The 12,569-nt window shown below is 39.2% G+C and overlaps 1 protein-coding gene across 1 annotated transcript in view; it reads left to right on the forward strand.

Annotated features, from left to right (window-relative positions):
• The first annotated feature begins 2,466 nt into the window (after positions 1-2,466).
• Positions 2,467-12,569, forward strand: part of WIPF1 (WAS/WASL interacting protein family member 1) — a 34,324-nt gene continuing 24,221 nt past the window's right edge. The window contains exons 1-2 of the mRNA XM_007940210.2: positions 2,467-2,517; positions 6,219-6,348. Coding sequence (XP_007938401.1) covers positions 2,467-2,517; positions 6,219-6,348 — 181 coding nt within the window. The remainder of the gene's footprint in view (positions 2,518-6,218; positions 6,349-12,569) is intronic.

Consider the following 12,569-nt stretch of genomic DNA (forward strand, 5'->3'; position numbering starts at 1 on the left):
AATAGAACTACCATGTAACTCAGCAGTTCTACTTCTAGGTATTTACCCACATGACTTGGAAGCAGAGACTCAAGGAGAGACTGTACACCAGTGTTCATGGCAGCACTATTCACTATAGCCAAAAGGTGGAAACAACCTAAATGCCCATGAACAGATGAATGGATAAATAAAATATGATACATACATAACAATGGAATACTACTCACCCAGTAGCAGTGGGCTGCAATATGAACGGAACTTGAAGACATTATGCTGAGTAAAATAAATCAGTCACAAAAGGACAAATATTATATGACCTCACTTAAATAAAGACAAGAAAAGGCAAGTGTATAGAGACCAAAGTTTATTAGTGGTTACTGGTGGTAGGAGGGAGAAGAAAAAGGGAGTGGAGTTATTACTTATGGAGTATTGTGTTTCAGTTTATGGTAATAGAAAAATCATGTAGATTAAGGAAAGTTGCACAGCTGATTGTTTCAATGCTGTCAATAACTTGCATACCTATAAAAATTTGAATTGGCAAAGGTTCTGTGATAGATATATTTACAACAATGATTTAAAAAGAAAGAAAGAAAGAAAATTAATTGCTGAGGCTGCTTAGGTACAACCAAATACCTCATCGGATTCTTTGCTTGGAGGTTTAAGGTTATGGTTTCATAGAATATCTCAGTTAATTGGCCTAATAACATGTGTAGTACATACATGTACATCTCAGTTAATTGGCCTGGTAACATATTTAGAACATGTACTAAACATGTTATCAGGCCAATTAACTGAGATGTCCCATGAAAGCAGAACCTTCTGTTCTACCTCCTAGCTCACTGCATAGTCCCTGGAGCACAATGATTGGTCTCCATTTGTCTAGACCAACAGAGAAAGAAGGAAAGTCAGGAATAGGAGAAGGAATTGGAATGCGTAGCTACTTTACTCCAGAACAACTGCCTCCTTTGCCATGAGACCAGAACAACTGGATGGTGCTTGGCTGTCATTACTGAACATGTTGATCAAAGATTCTATAGAAGAATCCTTGTCAAAAGGAGGAAGAGGAAAATGCAGAACAGAATTTTAAATTCCCAATAGATTACAGACTTTCTGGAGCCATGGATGCTGGATGAGCCCATGAAACTATTGCCCTGAGGTAGTCTTTAAATGTTATAGCCAAAAATATCCCCTGAAGTCTTCTTAAAACCAAATAGTAGTTTTGCTTAATTGACACAATGCAACGCACTGCCGTGGAGTTGGATCTGACTTATAGCGATCCTTCCTTGGGTTTCCCATGCAGTATCACTACAGAAGTAGATTGCCCAACCTTCCTTCCCAGGAGTGGCTGGTGGGTTTGAACCACTTAATTAGCTTAATTAGTGTTGGGGGGAAGTCTGCCTTAAGCAAGATGGTCTTTAAGCACTATTTAAAAGGGCTCAAATTCGCTGAAGAATAATGTAGAATCTGCAAAACACCACATAACGTGGATGAACTTGGAGGACATTATGCTGAGCGAAATAAGTCAGTCACAAAAGGACAAATATTGTATTAGTCCATTATTGTGAAAGTTAAGGAAAGGTTTATATATTGGAGGACATTTTCTTTGTTGGTTACCAGGGGTGGGAGGGAAGGGGAGGGAATGCTGTTAGATAGATAGAGATAAATATTGATTTGGGTGAAGAGAAGGGCAATGTACCAAATGTGAGTGACCAATATAGCAGCATTGAGGATGAGAAAGACAGAGAGAGTTACATGGGCAGTACAAACAACAAATATGAACCCCTTTGCAAATACAATACTGAGTTGTCAATGAAAGCAAACATGGGTATAGGGACGGATAGATGGGTGAACAAGCTAAACAATTATGTATGTCTAAATGGAGAGTGTATCCAAGATCATATACTGGGTTGGCAGACAATGGGCCTCTCAGGGTGCAGAAGAGTATGAAGGGATGGACACTGGGAGGAGGTAACTATGGGGAGGAAGTGGGAGGGGAGCTGCTGCATTGTAAATTTTGGTCAATGACATGAGACAAAGTATATGTGAACTGCTGTATGAAAAGTGAATTTACTCTGTAAATCTTCACCCAAATCCTAATAAAAAAAAAGGGTTCAAATTGACAATAGCTACTTGGAAGATTAGATGGGGATTTTAGGGGGCAGTGAGTTCATGTTAATGGGGGGAACAACTCAGAAAAGGACGGTGAGAATCGTTGCACAACTCAAAAGAATACAATCAATGTCACTGTATTGTACATGTAGATACTATTGAATTGGTGTATATTTTGCTGTGTAGACTCTTAGTAAGAACAACAACAAAATGAATTTTAAAAAAAAGAGTTGGCCTGTGTTAATAACTGTCACTTTGATAAGAAACAGGGAAGGCATTTTAGGACAGAGTATTAAAATGTCTAATATATGACTGTTTTGATTTTGTTTTGTTTCTACAGATTTATCAGCAAGACTGTTGAAAGTTTAACTATCCAAGATGCCCGTCCCTCCCCCTCCAGCACCTCCACCGCCCCCGACATTTGCACTGGTGAGTTGCTCTTCACCATCCATTATGTATGCATAAAGCATGTCAAAGGAAACCAAAACCTGCCATATGTATATTTGTTTTAACTGTATTTGCATTGTGACTTAAATATGATATAACAGGCTTTCCAGGTCAGCCAAACCCTGAGTCCTAGTGAACACAAACACCAAAGGTTCTTTTTGTCTAAGGTCTCATGCAATGCATGGTGTTGTTGTTGTTGTTATGTGCCATCAAGTCAGCCCCAACTCATAGCGACCCTTCCTTGGGTTTCCGAGGCGGTATCACTATGGAAGTAGATTGCCCAGCCTTCCTTTCGAGGAGTGGCTGGTGGGTTTGAACCGCCAGCCTTCTGGTTAGCAGTCAAGTGCCTTAGGCACTATGCTACCAGAGCTCCTGCAATGCATGGTACAAGCATGGAATTTGGATTCCTTAGATTTCTTCCACCATGTCCACCAAGGGAACCATTCTATTCATTCCCATGTGCCAACCCAACACAAGCATTCACAGAACAGTTCTGAGACCTGTATGGATTGCTTCGATTCCAAAGAACTTTAACTTCTAGGCAGGACAGTGTAGAAATCCAGGTCTTACCCTGTGTGAAAATGTATCAATTAAAAATTTCCTCTGGTCTCACTTGTTTCTTTTGTGAGCCTTTCCTCCTTTCTTCCCACTCTCTGTTTTTGATGGATATCATCCCCACCATCACCTCCACCCCCTACACAAACACACACACACACACACTCTCACATTCTTCTTTGAATCTATCTTTGCATCTAAAGTTCTACTTTCCCAAGGGACTTCTTGACTGGACTCATCCTGGTGCCTTGATAGACCTTCCTTGGAAGTCACTGTACCCTCTTCCAGGCAGCACCTCTCTCCTGGAAGCAGACAGCTCCCACCTTGTGATACGGAAAAGCTCTAAGACACTCCATTGCAAAGGACTCCTCCAGCCTTCACTGCTGAGGAGCCTCACAAAGTAATGGCCCCTTAATTTTTCACATGGGGAACCTGAAGCCCAGAGAAGGCAGATCTCTTGCCCCCAGCTTTCATGGGACACAGCTGTACCCCATCTGAGGTTAGAACCCAGATGAAAGACCAGACCATTAATTAGCTCAATGCTATTCAAAGTGTGGTTTGCCAACCACTTGTTAAGAGTTCTTAAAGAAGTGTAGAAATTCAGAGTAGGCATTTAGAAATGTTTATAGTAACTTGAAAATAATTTCATAGGTTTTTTTTCCTAATAATATTGTATTTTGTGTATCTTTTTAAAAAACTAACTCATTTTTGTAATGATTCATTGTTATTTTACAAAAATACCGATCTGTGATGGATTGGAAAAAAAGTCTTTTTAAAGAACTAGGCCTTCGCATCAATGGCTTGAGAAGCCCTTATCTGGCTAAACAAGCAAGCTTAGTCCCTCATTTCCCCAAAGCTGTGATCTGCATACTACTTCTGGGTGGCACTTAGATCAATATTTTTTAACTTTAATATTCAGGTATTTTAATGTACATTCTAAAAAGAATACCCAGTGTATCAAACACAGGATTTAAGAGTGAGTTAATTTAAAAGAAAATGTCCACTATAGTGAATTGATTTAATGAAGATATCCAATAAATAACACAGGTGGCATGAGAAGATGACAGATCATGAAGGTTGTGCCAAAATGATTAAAGTTTGAGAAATGCTGGTTTATCCTATCAACTCATCTCTATCCATTACTACCTAACGAAAGCAAGAGCCTGGAGAAATCGGATATAGAGATGAGGAACGGGAAAGGGGGGGTTGCATATCACAGGATACTGTCCTAGTGGAACTATGTGGTTAAGGACCCTGGACTTGAGAAGTTAGCCTTTAAGGAGGTCAGGTGTCAGAAACAATTTTGAGGCAGAACAGGAGGCCACTGAAGGGTGCAGACCACAAACTGTTAGGATCGCCAATTTGGACATGTCACTTAACCTCTTTGGACCTTAGGTTTTTTTATCCTTAAGATTAAAACAGTAGGTAATTTTAAAAGTTCCTTTCAACTCCAGTAGAAGATGATCCCATTAGCAAAAGCAAAGTATAAATGTAAGGAGCATTTCTGGGAAGAGAGCCAAGAAGCTCTTAACAGGGGAGTGGTGGGGGCTGATGGAGAAGGGGCATTTTATATCCAATGGTTACTCTTCTGTCAGGTTATCGGGAAGGCTTTGGGATCAGACAATCACCAGTGAAATCCAACCTCCTCCTCTTCTTAACTAGGTGACCTAGAGCAAATGGTTTCATCTCCTTTTGCCTTAGTTTCCTTGCCTGTAAAATGGAAATAACAAACCTAGGATTGGTGAGGACTAAATGAGTTCACATACATAATAAATCAATATATGTAATGTCTATGATAAATGAATTAATACGCATCAAGTGCTAAAAATAGTGTCTGGCCCATAGTAAGAGCTATATAGATGTTAACTGTTACTATCATGAGCACATAATACTTTATAATGATTTCAAGTCTCTGACAGGTTTAACACAGTTACCATTTTTATCCTACTTCAAAGTTTTTCTTAGCTCTCACTCGGCCTCTAACTCTGATAATAAACAGCTGTGTGGGGTATCAAGCCATAAGCTCCCCACCCCCCACCCCCGTTTATGTCCCATGGCCATCACTGGCATATCTGAAATATAATCTCTTTTGGAAAGGCTGGGACTAGACCAGAAAGACTCAGGACTACTGGACAGACCTTTGGGTTTAGGGCAGCCAGAGGCTCCTTGGGTAAGACCAGCAGTTTCCAAAAGTGACAGACACAGGCAAATACCTATTGTATGTGGCCTCTTGTCATCCCCACTCTTAAAAACAACCCAGAGAAAATGAGATCGCAATTTCATAGTAAGGAATTTTCCCAGATTTTCTGGATATGTAAGAAAATACACAGACTTTTTAAGGCAGTGCCTTTGTTCAGTTTGCAGTCTTCTGTGAGCTAAGCTTTCAAAGGGATGAAACATCATAAACATCTTAAGCCAAAGAGGCATGAGGAAGCTTTATCGGGTAATGGAAAATGTTCTATATTTATTCTCTTGATTGTGGTGGTGGTTATACAACTGTATGTTTATCAAGACTCACAGAACTGTACACTAGAAGGTTGATTTCACTGTGTGCAATGATACCTCAATAAAAAACTAACTTATATTTTAAAAAGAAAAAGAAAAACATCTTTGGCGATGTGGATAGAGGAATTATTTTCTAAAATGTTTAAGTGGATTTTTTTTAAAAGATAGTTACAGCTGACCTTTTTGTTAGAGGTGATTTTCCCGTTGCACAGGGTAAGTTCTAACAGATAAGAAGGGATGCAGTTCTTCAGGACACAAGTTAGTGGAGCAAAGCCTAGTGGGCTTCTGCAGTATCCTCCGAGACTTAAAATTCCCTCCTTGTTTGTAGCCGTGCAGCCCTGGCTCTGTTGGTTATGGCTAGATTGTGGTCTGAAATTTTCAGAGATATTTATCAGGCACTGACTCTTCCTGCATTAAAAATGAATGTAATTTATTGCTGCATTTGGTCCCAAACATCTGGGTCTTAAAAAGAATGACATCGGGTCTAAAACTTGTGGGGAATTTACAGCCTATTGCCAAGAACCTTAATAACAAGCTTCCAGTACTCTATCTACCCCAACTGAATGGTATAGTACATGGTTTACTCCAAGAGATAAATGTGAGTTTGCTTGGTTTCTTTTCAGGCCAATACAGAAAAGCCTACCTTGAATAAGTCAGAGCAGGCTGGGAGAAATGCTCTCCTCTCTGACATCAGCAAAGGGAAGAAACTAAAGAAGACCGTCACCAATGACAGAAGTGCACCGATTTTGGACAGTAAGTGAAATGGTTTGTGGCCTAACAATCAACCCTGCCCCTCCCAACAACAATTTTTTTTTTTTTTGTTAACAACAGCTGCAAAGTGAGCAGAATAAGAGACTATATCACTCATTGTAGACCAGAGCTCTGGTTTGGGTCCCCCCCTAATGCTGCAGGAAGCCAGTATAATAATTCTTTGTCCAAGACACACACAGCAGCAATTCTCTGAGTTGCTCACAACATTTTCTACAGTTTAACCCATGGCTCCTCGTGCTGCAGATCAGGAGGTAGCATGAAATATGAAATGGGCCCTCGGCTTGGAATCAAAGTATATAGGTTCAAGTCCTGGCCCATCCATCACTGACTATCTCCAAGCCTTACTGCATTCATTTTTTAAATAGAGATGATAATACCCATCCTACTGACCCCACAAGTTTGTTGTGAGCTTTAAATGAGATAATGCCTGTGAAGCTGCTTTGTAATCTGGATTGAGTAATTCCAGATATGTAAGATATGATTATTAAGAGTTTTGAGAGAGGGGAAATGAGACCACAAGTTTGTTTCCACATACTTTCTGGAATAAGGTAAGACATGTATAAACAGACAAGTACCCACAACATGGGCTGCTTACTAACATTTATACAAATGAAAAGTTATCCATGACTCGGCTCTGGTGGTAATTAATACTTGGGCCTTGAGACTCTCCTCATATTGCTAGACCTTTCCCCTGTCCACCAGATGTCCCTAGAATTTATCCTAGACCATTGATCCCATTTGGACTCAATAGGAAATAGACCAAAACCGAAACCAAACTCACTACCATTGAGTTGATTCTAGCTCATAGTGACTGCTATTGGTTTCCAAGGTTATAAATCTTTACAGAAGTGAACTACTTCATCTTTCTTCCACAGAGCAGATGGTGGGCTCAAACTGCTGACCTTTTGGTTCATAGCCAAATGCTTTACCCACTACACTGCCAGAACTCCTTAGGAAATAGACCTTCCAAAGTCACCAAAGGATGCTTTATGGACAAATGAATATCCAAATAAAAGTTCAAGGCTTTAGCAAAGGGGAATGATTAGAAGTGCTTTAGGGGGAACTTGTGGGAGAAATGCCTAATGGATAGCGAAGGAAGAAGGACCAGTGGTGAGAATACTGGTATGGGAGGAAAATGAAAAACAGAAAGAGCAAGATAAAGGCTTTTGAACTGGTTGCTCTGTAACCGGCAAGGTGGTACAAAAGAGAATGTATCATCCATCAAAAAGGATATATTGAGGTTATGTCCCTTGTCTTGAGATAATCTGACCACTAAGTTAGACACCCCCAAAACTGATGTGGTTATGGTATAATCCCTGATGCCTCCGGGTCAGTGGCATAAGACTCACTCCTGCGGGGAGCCCAACATAGTCACTTTTATCTGGGAGACTTGGTCCAACAGCCATCTGAGTCATGGTGTCTGGTATGGGACCAGGGTAGCCCCACAATCTGCCAACCTCTAGGTCAGAGGCTGAAGGTTCTCCCTCTTAAGATTCTCTTAGCCTAGGGCTCTGGGGAGGTATATATGAAATCCCCATCAATGCTGAAGGAGACAAGACAGTCTGGGGCCTATGACTGAATCCACTAGTGGAAACTCTGTACTCTTCAAGTTCTCATATATCCTTCCATTAAATGGGAATAGTGCAAGGTCTTCTGCCTTCCGACAGCTCAGTAATGTTTAAGAATGCACTTTGTTTGGTGGAAACAAGATGCAACCCAGTGCCTGCCGTTGTTGTCCATGCATTTAACTGGGTACTTACACAGTTGTCAAGGAGCCCTGGTGGTGTAACAGTTACAGTTTGAACCCACCCTGCCACTCACAGGAGAAGGACCTGATTATCTATTCTGTGAATATTACAGGCAGGCAGTTCTGCTCTCTTGTGGGGAGTTGCTATGAATTAAAAGTTGACTTGAAGGCCCCTAACAACAACAATACACTGTCAGGATATCTTTGCAGAGCCCATGCATGGTTATGCATATGTTTTCAGGTGAAACCTCCCTGAGCTCTATGTCAAAGACCATGGTTATGTATAATGGCTCTTGAATTTAGCTCTACCCTGCCATCTAATTACTAAGTTACCTGGGCCCAGTTAACTATCCTCCACTTTAGCTTCTCAACCCGGAAGATGGACAGATGTTCTGGGTAAAGAGCTAATGGATGACCTTTAAGAGTGCATTGATCTCTTTGAATTTGTAACACCATGTGAATGTGTTATCCATGCAGTATTCCTAAGTGTATCATTAATTAATGAATAATGTATGAATGATAAGGGCATTATTAATAGTATTGGTAATAATTAAAATTAATAAAAATTTAAATTTTTATGTGGAAGCAATTTTGCATACTCTTCCAGAAATTGATATTCCACTTTGATTTATCTTTTAGGTGAAGTCATACTCCTTTGTTCATAATCAGATTATTTCTTCCAGCATCAAATCTCCCATAAGCAGCCCAGAAATCTGCTCACCTAGAAAAGATGCACACTGACCTAGACAAACTTATGATAAGTCTAATATAAAACTTTAAAAAAACAACACAAATGAATGAAATTAGATCTTAGAGCGCAGATGAATAAGAATTTTCACCTTCCATGTGGGAGATCCAAGGAGCTCAGGTGGTGTAGTGGGGAAGGCAGTAAGCTGCTAACTAGGTTGGTGGTTCAAACCCACCAGCTGTTCCATGGGAGGAAGATGAGGCAATCTACTTCCATAAAGATTTACAGCCTTGGAAACCCAATGGGAGTTGTTGTGAATCGGAACTGACTCAGTGACAGTGGGCGTTGGTCTTTGATGCGGGGGGATCCAGGTTTGATTCCTGGCAGATGCACCTCATTTGTAGCTAGCACCTTCAGTTAGAGGAGGTCTGTGTGTTGCTATGATACTGACCAAGTTTCAGCAGAGCTTCCAGACTAAGACAGACTAGCAAGTAGAAGGTTCTACTTCTGAAAATCTGGCAGTGAAACCCTGTGAGTCCCATCCAGTCATGGGGATGGTGCAGGACTGGGCAGTGGTGTGTTGAGTCAGGGGTCAGCTTGGTGCAGCTAACAACAAACACAAAGTTATATGCTAATAAGTTTAAAATCTCAACAAAATTATTTTTCTAAGAAAAATTTAAATTTACCAAAATTCACTTAGGAAGCTTCAGTGATCAAGGAAATAAAATAAGTAAACTTTATCAAATTTTTTTCTCTCCAGAGAGCTTTATAACCATATGATTTTATCAGTAAATTCTTTCAGATTTTAGAGAACAGCTCATTCAAATGCTCTGTAAATGGTTCCCAAACAGAAGGAAATGAAAAGCTATCTGATGTTGTCATTGTTGTTATGTGCCGTCGAGTCAGACCCGACTCATAGCAACCCCTCCTTGGGTTTCCAAGGTGGTGTCACTATGGAAGTAGATTGTCCAACCTTCCTTCCGAGGAGTGGCTGGTGGGTTTCAACCGCCAGCCTTCTGGTTAACAGTTAAGTGCCTTAGGCACTAAACTACGAGAGCTCCTAAGCTATCTGATAGGTGTAATGAAACTGGCATGATCCTAATATCAAAACATGGTTGAGACAGCACACACATAAAGTCACAGATCAGTGGTTCTCACCCAAGGGCAATTTTACCCCCCAAGAGACATGTCTGAGGACATTTTTAGTTGTCACAACTGGGCAGGAGTAGGGATGGGGTTGCTACTGACATCTAGTGGTAAAGGCTGGGGTGCTGTAAACATTCCACAGCACACGGCAGTCCTCCAAACGAAGAATAATCCAATCCAAATGTAAGTAGTACCAAGATTAAGAACCCCTGCTGTACATCACTTATGAAAATAAATGAGATGTTACTAAATAAAATACAAAAATAAAAATTCAGTTCAAGAGTATGCTAAAAGAATAATTCACCAAGACCAGGGTTTGTGCTATTTGTTAGAAAGTCTATTAATCTATCACATCAAACAAGAAAAACCATATAATCATCTCATTAGGTCTTGAATAGGCATTTGGTGTACAATTCACCATCAGAAAGTCTTAAAAATGTGAAATAGAAGGGTATTTTCTGATTGTGAATTTTATAACAACAAAAAGAACGATTCACTTGACTGCTAACCAGAAGGCCGGTGGTTCAAACCCACCAGCCACGCCTCAGAAGGAAGGTTGGGCAATCTACTTCTGTAGTGATGCTGCCTTGGCAACCCAAGGAGGGGTGGCTATGAGTCGGGGCCGACTCGACAGCACATAACAACAGCAACAAGTCAGTGTTTAACTTTGAAATATTAGGCACATTCTCATTAAAATTAGAACAAAACGTGGTCACTGTTAGCAACATTAATAATTGATGTTGTTAAGAAGTTCAGCCACTATAGTAATTAACTTTTATGTAAAACAGAAATAAGATACATAGCTACTAGAAAAGAAGAGGCAACCCTTCGTTGTTACAGACTATACGTCTACTGGAAAACCCATACTAATAAAATTTTTTAGAAATTTTAATTTAGAAAATCTAGCAGAGTGGCTCACATATTAGATATCAAATGAAATTTCCTGATGTTAATAATAACCAATTACAAAAACAGTAGGAAAAATAACCTTTTCACAGTGTCAACAGACAAAAATTTTTTAGAAGTAACCCTGTTGTCGTCGTTGTTATGTGCCGTCAAGTCAGCCCTGACTCATCGCAACCCCTCCTTGGGTTTCTGAGGTGGTATCACTACAGAAGTAGATTGCCCAACCTTCCTTCCAAGGAGTGGCTGGTGGGTTTGAACCACCAGCCTTCTGGTTAGCAGTCAAGTGCCTTAGGCACTATGCTACCAGAGCTCCTTAGAAGTAACCCTAACAAGACTTTTATCATGAAAACTACAGAACTTTACTGAAAACTATAGAAGACATAAGTAAACAGGAAAATACACCACATTCCCAGCATGAAGTTTAAACATCATAAAGGTGTCAGCTCTCCCAGATTAATTTGTAGATTTCATGTAATACTTATCAGAGACTGAAAGGATTTTTTTTGGGGGGGTGTAGACTTTAAACAGCATTTAACCTCATAAATACATGCACACATGATTATATAAATTGTTAAAAGATCATTTTAAGAAAGTATAATTATGACTGTCATACAGATATAAAATGTGCATGTATGTCAGAGACTGACTGTATTTAAGTCATTAGTTAATTGAGGGAACCATTAAGATGTTATAATCAACTCAAAGGAGGGTTCAAAGTACCACACATGCATAGATAGATGCAAAACAGGTCAATATTCAATTGTAGTCCACTAGGTACAATTACTTTGCATTTCTATGAACAAATCTCATTTGCATTATAATAAATTTACTACAACTTATGGAGTTATGAAATAGCTCAGAGAGAAAGAAAGACAGAAATAACTCCAAAGGCTAGAAAAAATTTTCAGTAATTTTCCTTTTTCTCCTTCTCCTCACGCTTGTCCATCTAAAAATCTTTCGCATTATTTCTTGACAAAATAAATGCAAAATAAAAGGAAATCTTTGTGCCCTTTCAAATTGCAAAAAGTTTTTAAAATGTTAAAGTCAACAGTGTTGGCAAGATACTAAAAATAATAATTTTCCTATATTTCTTTTTTAAAATATTGTGTTTAAGGTGAGAGTTTACACAGCAAATTAGGTTCCCGTTTAACATTTTCTACAGATTATTCAGTGATATCGAATAATGGTTATATTTTTCCATTTTCATATACTGCTGATGGGAGCCTTTCCAGAGGACATTTTTATATTCTCTATCAAGAACCTTAAAAATAGACTCAGTAATTCTGCACCTAATTTATCTTAAAGAAATAATCAAAGGTGCAAATAAAGATTTTGTACAGATGTTATGATATTTAAAGAAATTTACATCAACATAAAAGACCATGAAAGAAGTTCATGACTAAGTAAATTACAGTATATCCATGTCCTAAAACACAATGCAATCATTTAAAGTCATGTTTTCAAGTAATACTTAATGGCATAAGAAATACAACAATAAAGCATTATGTGAAAAAGGGAGCTAAAGGGTTGCTATGAGTTGGATCCGACTTGATGGCAAACACAACCACCACAACTACAACAACGAAAGCTGTTTATTAAATTTAGTCTTAATTTTAAGAAATTTTATATGTATATATACCAAAGACTATTAGTGGTTACCAGGAGTAGGAGGAAGGGGAAAAAGAGAAGCTTTTGTTTGCGGGACATTGAGATTGT

The sequence above is a fragment of the Orycteropus afer genome, unplaced genomic scaffold, assembly GCF_000298275.1.
Source record: "Orycteropus afer afer isolate SDZICR_OR568_19922 unplaced genomic scaffold, OryAfe1.0 scaffold00001, whole genome shotgun sequence".
Lineage (NCBI taxonomy): Eukaryota > Metazoa > Chordata > Mammalia > Tubulidentata > Orycteropodidae > Orycteropus > Orycteropus afer.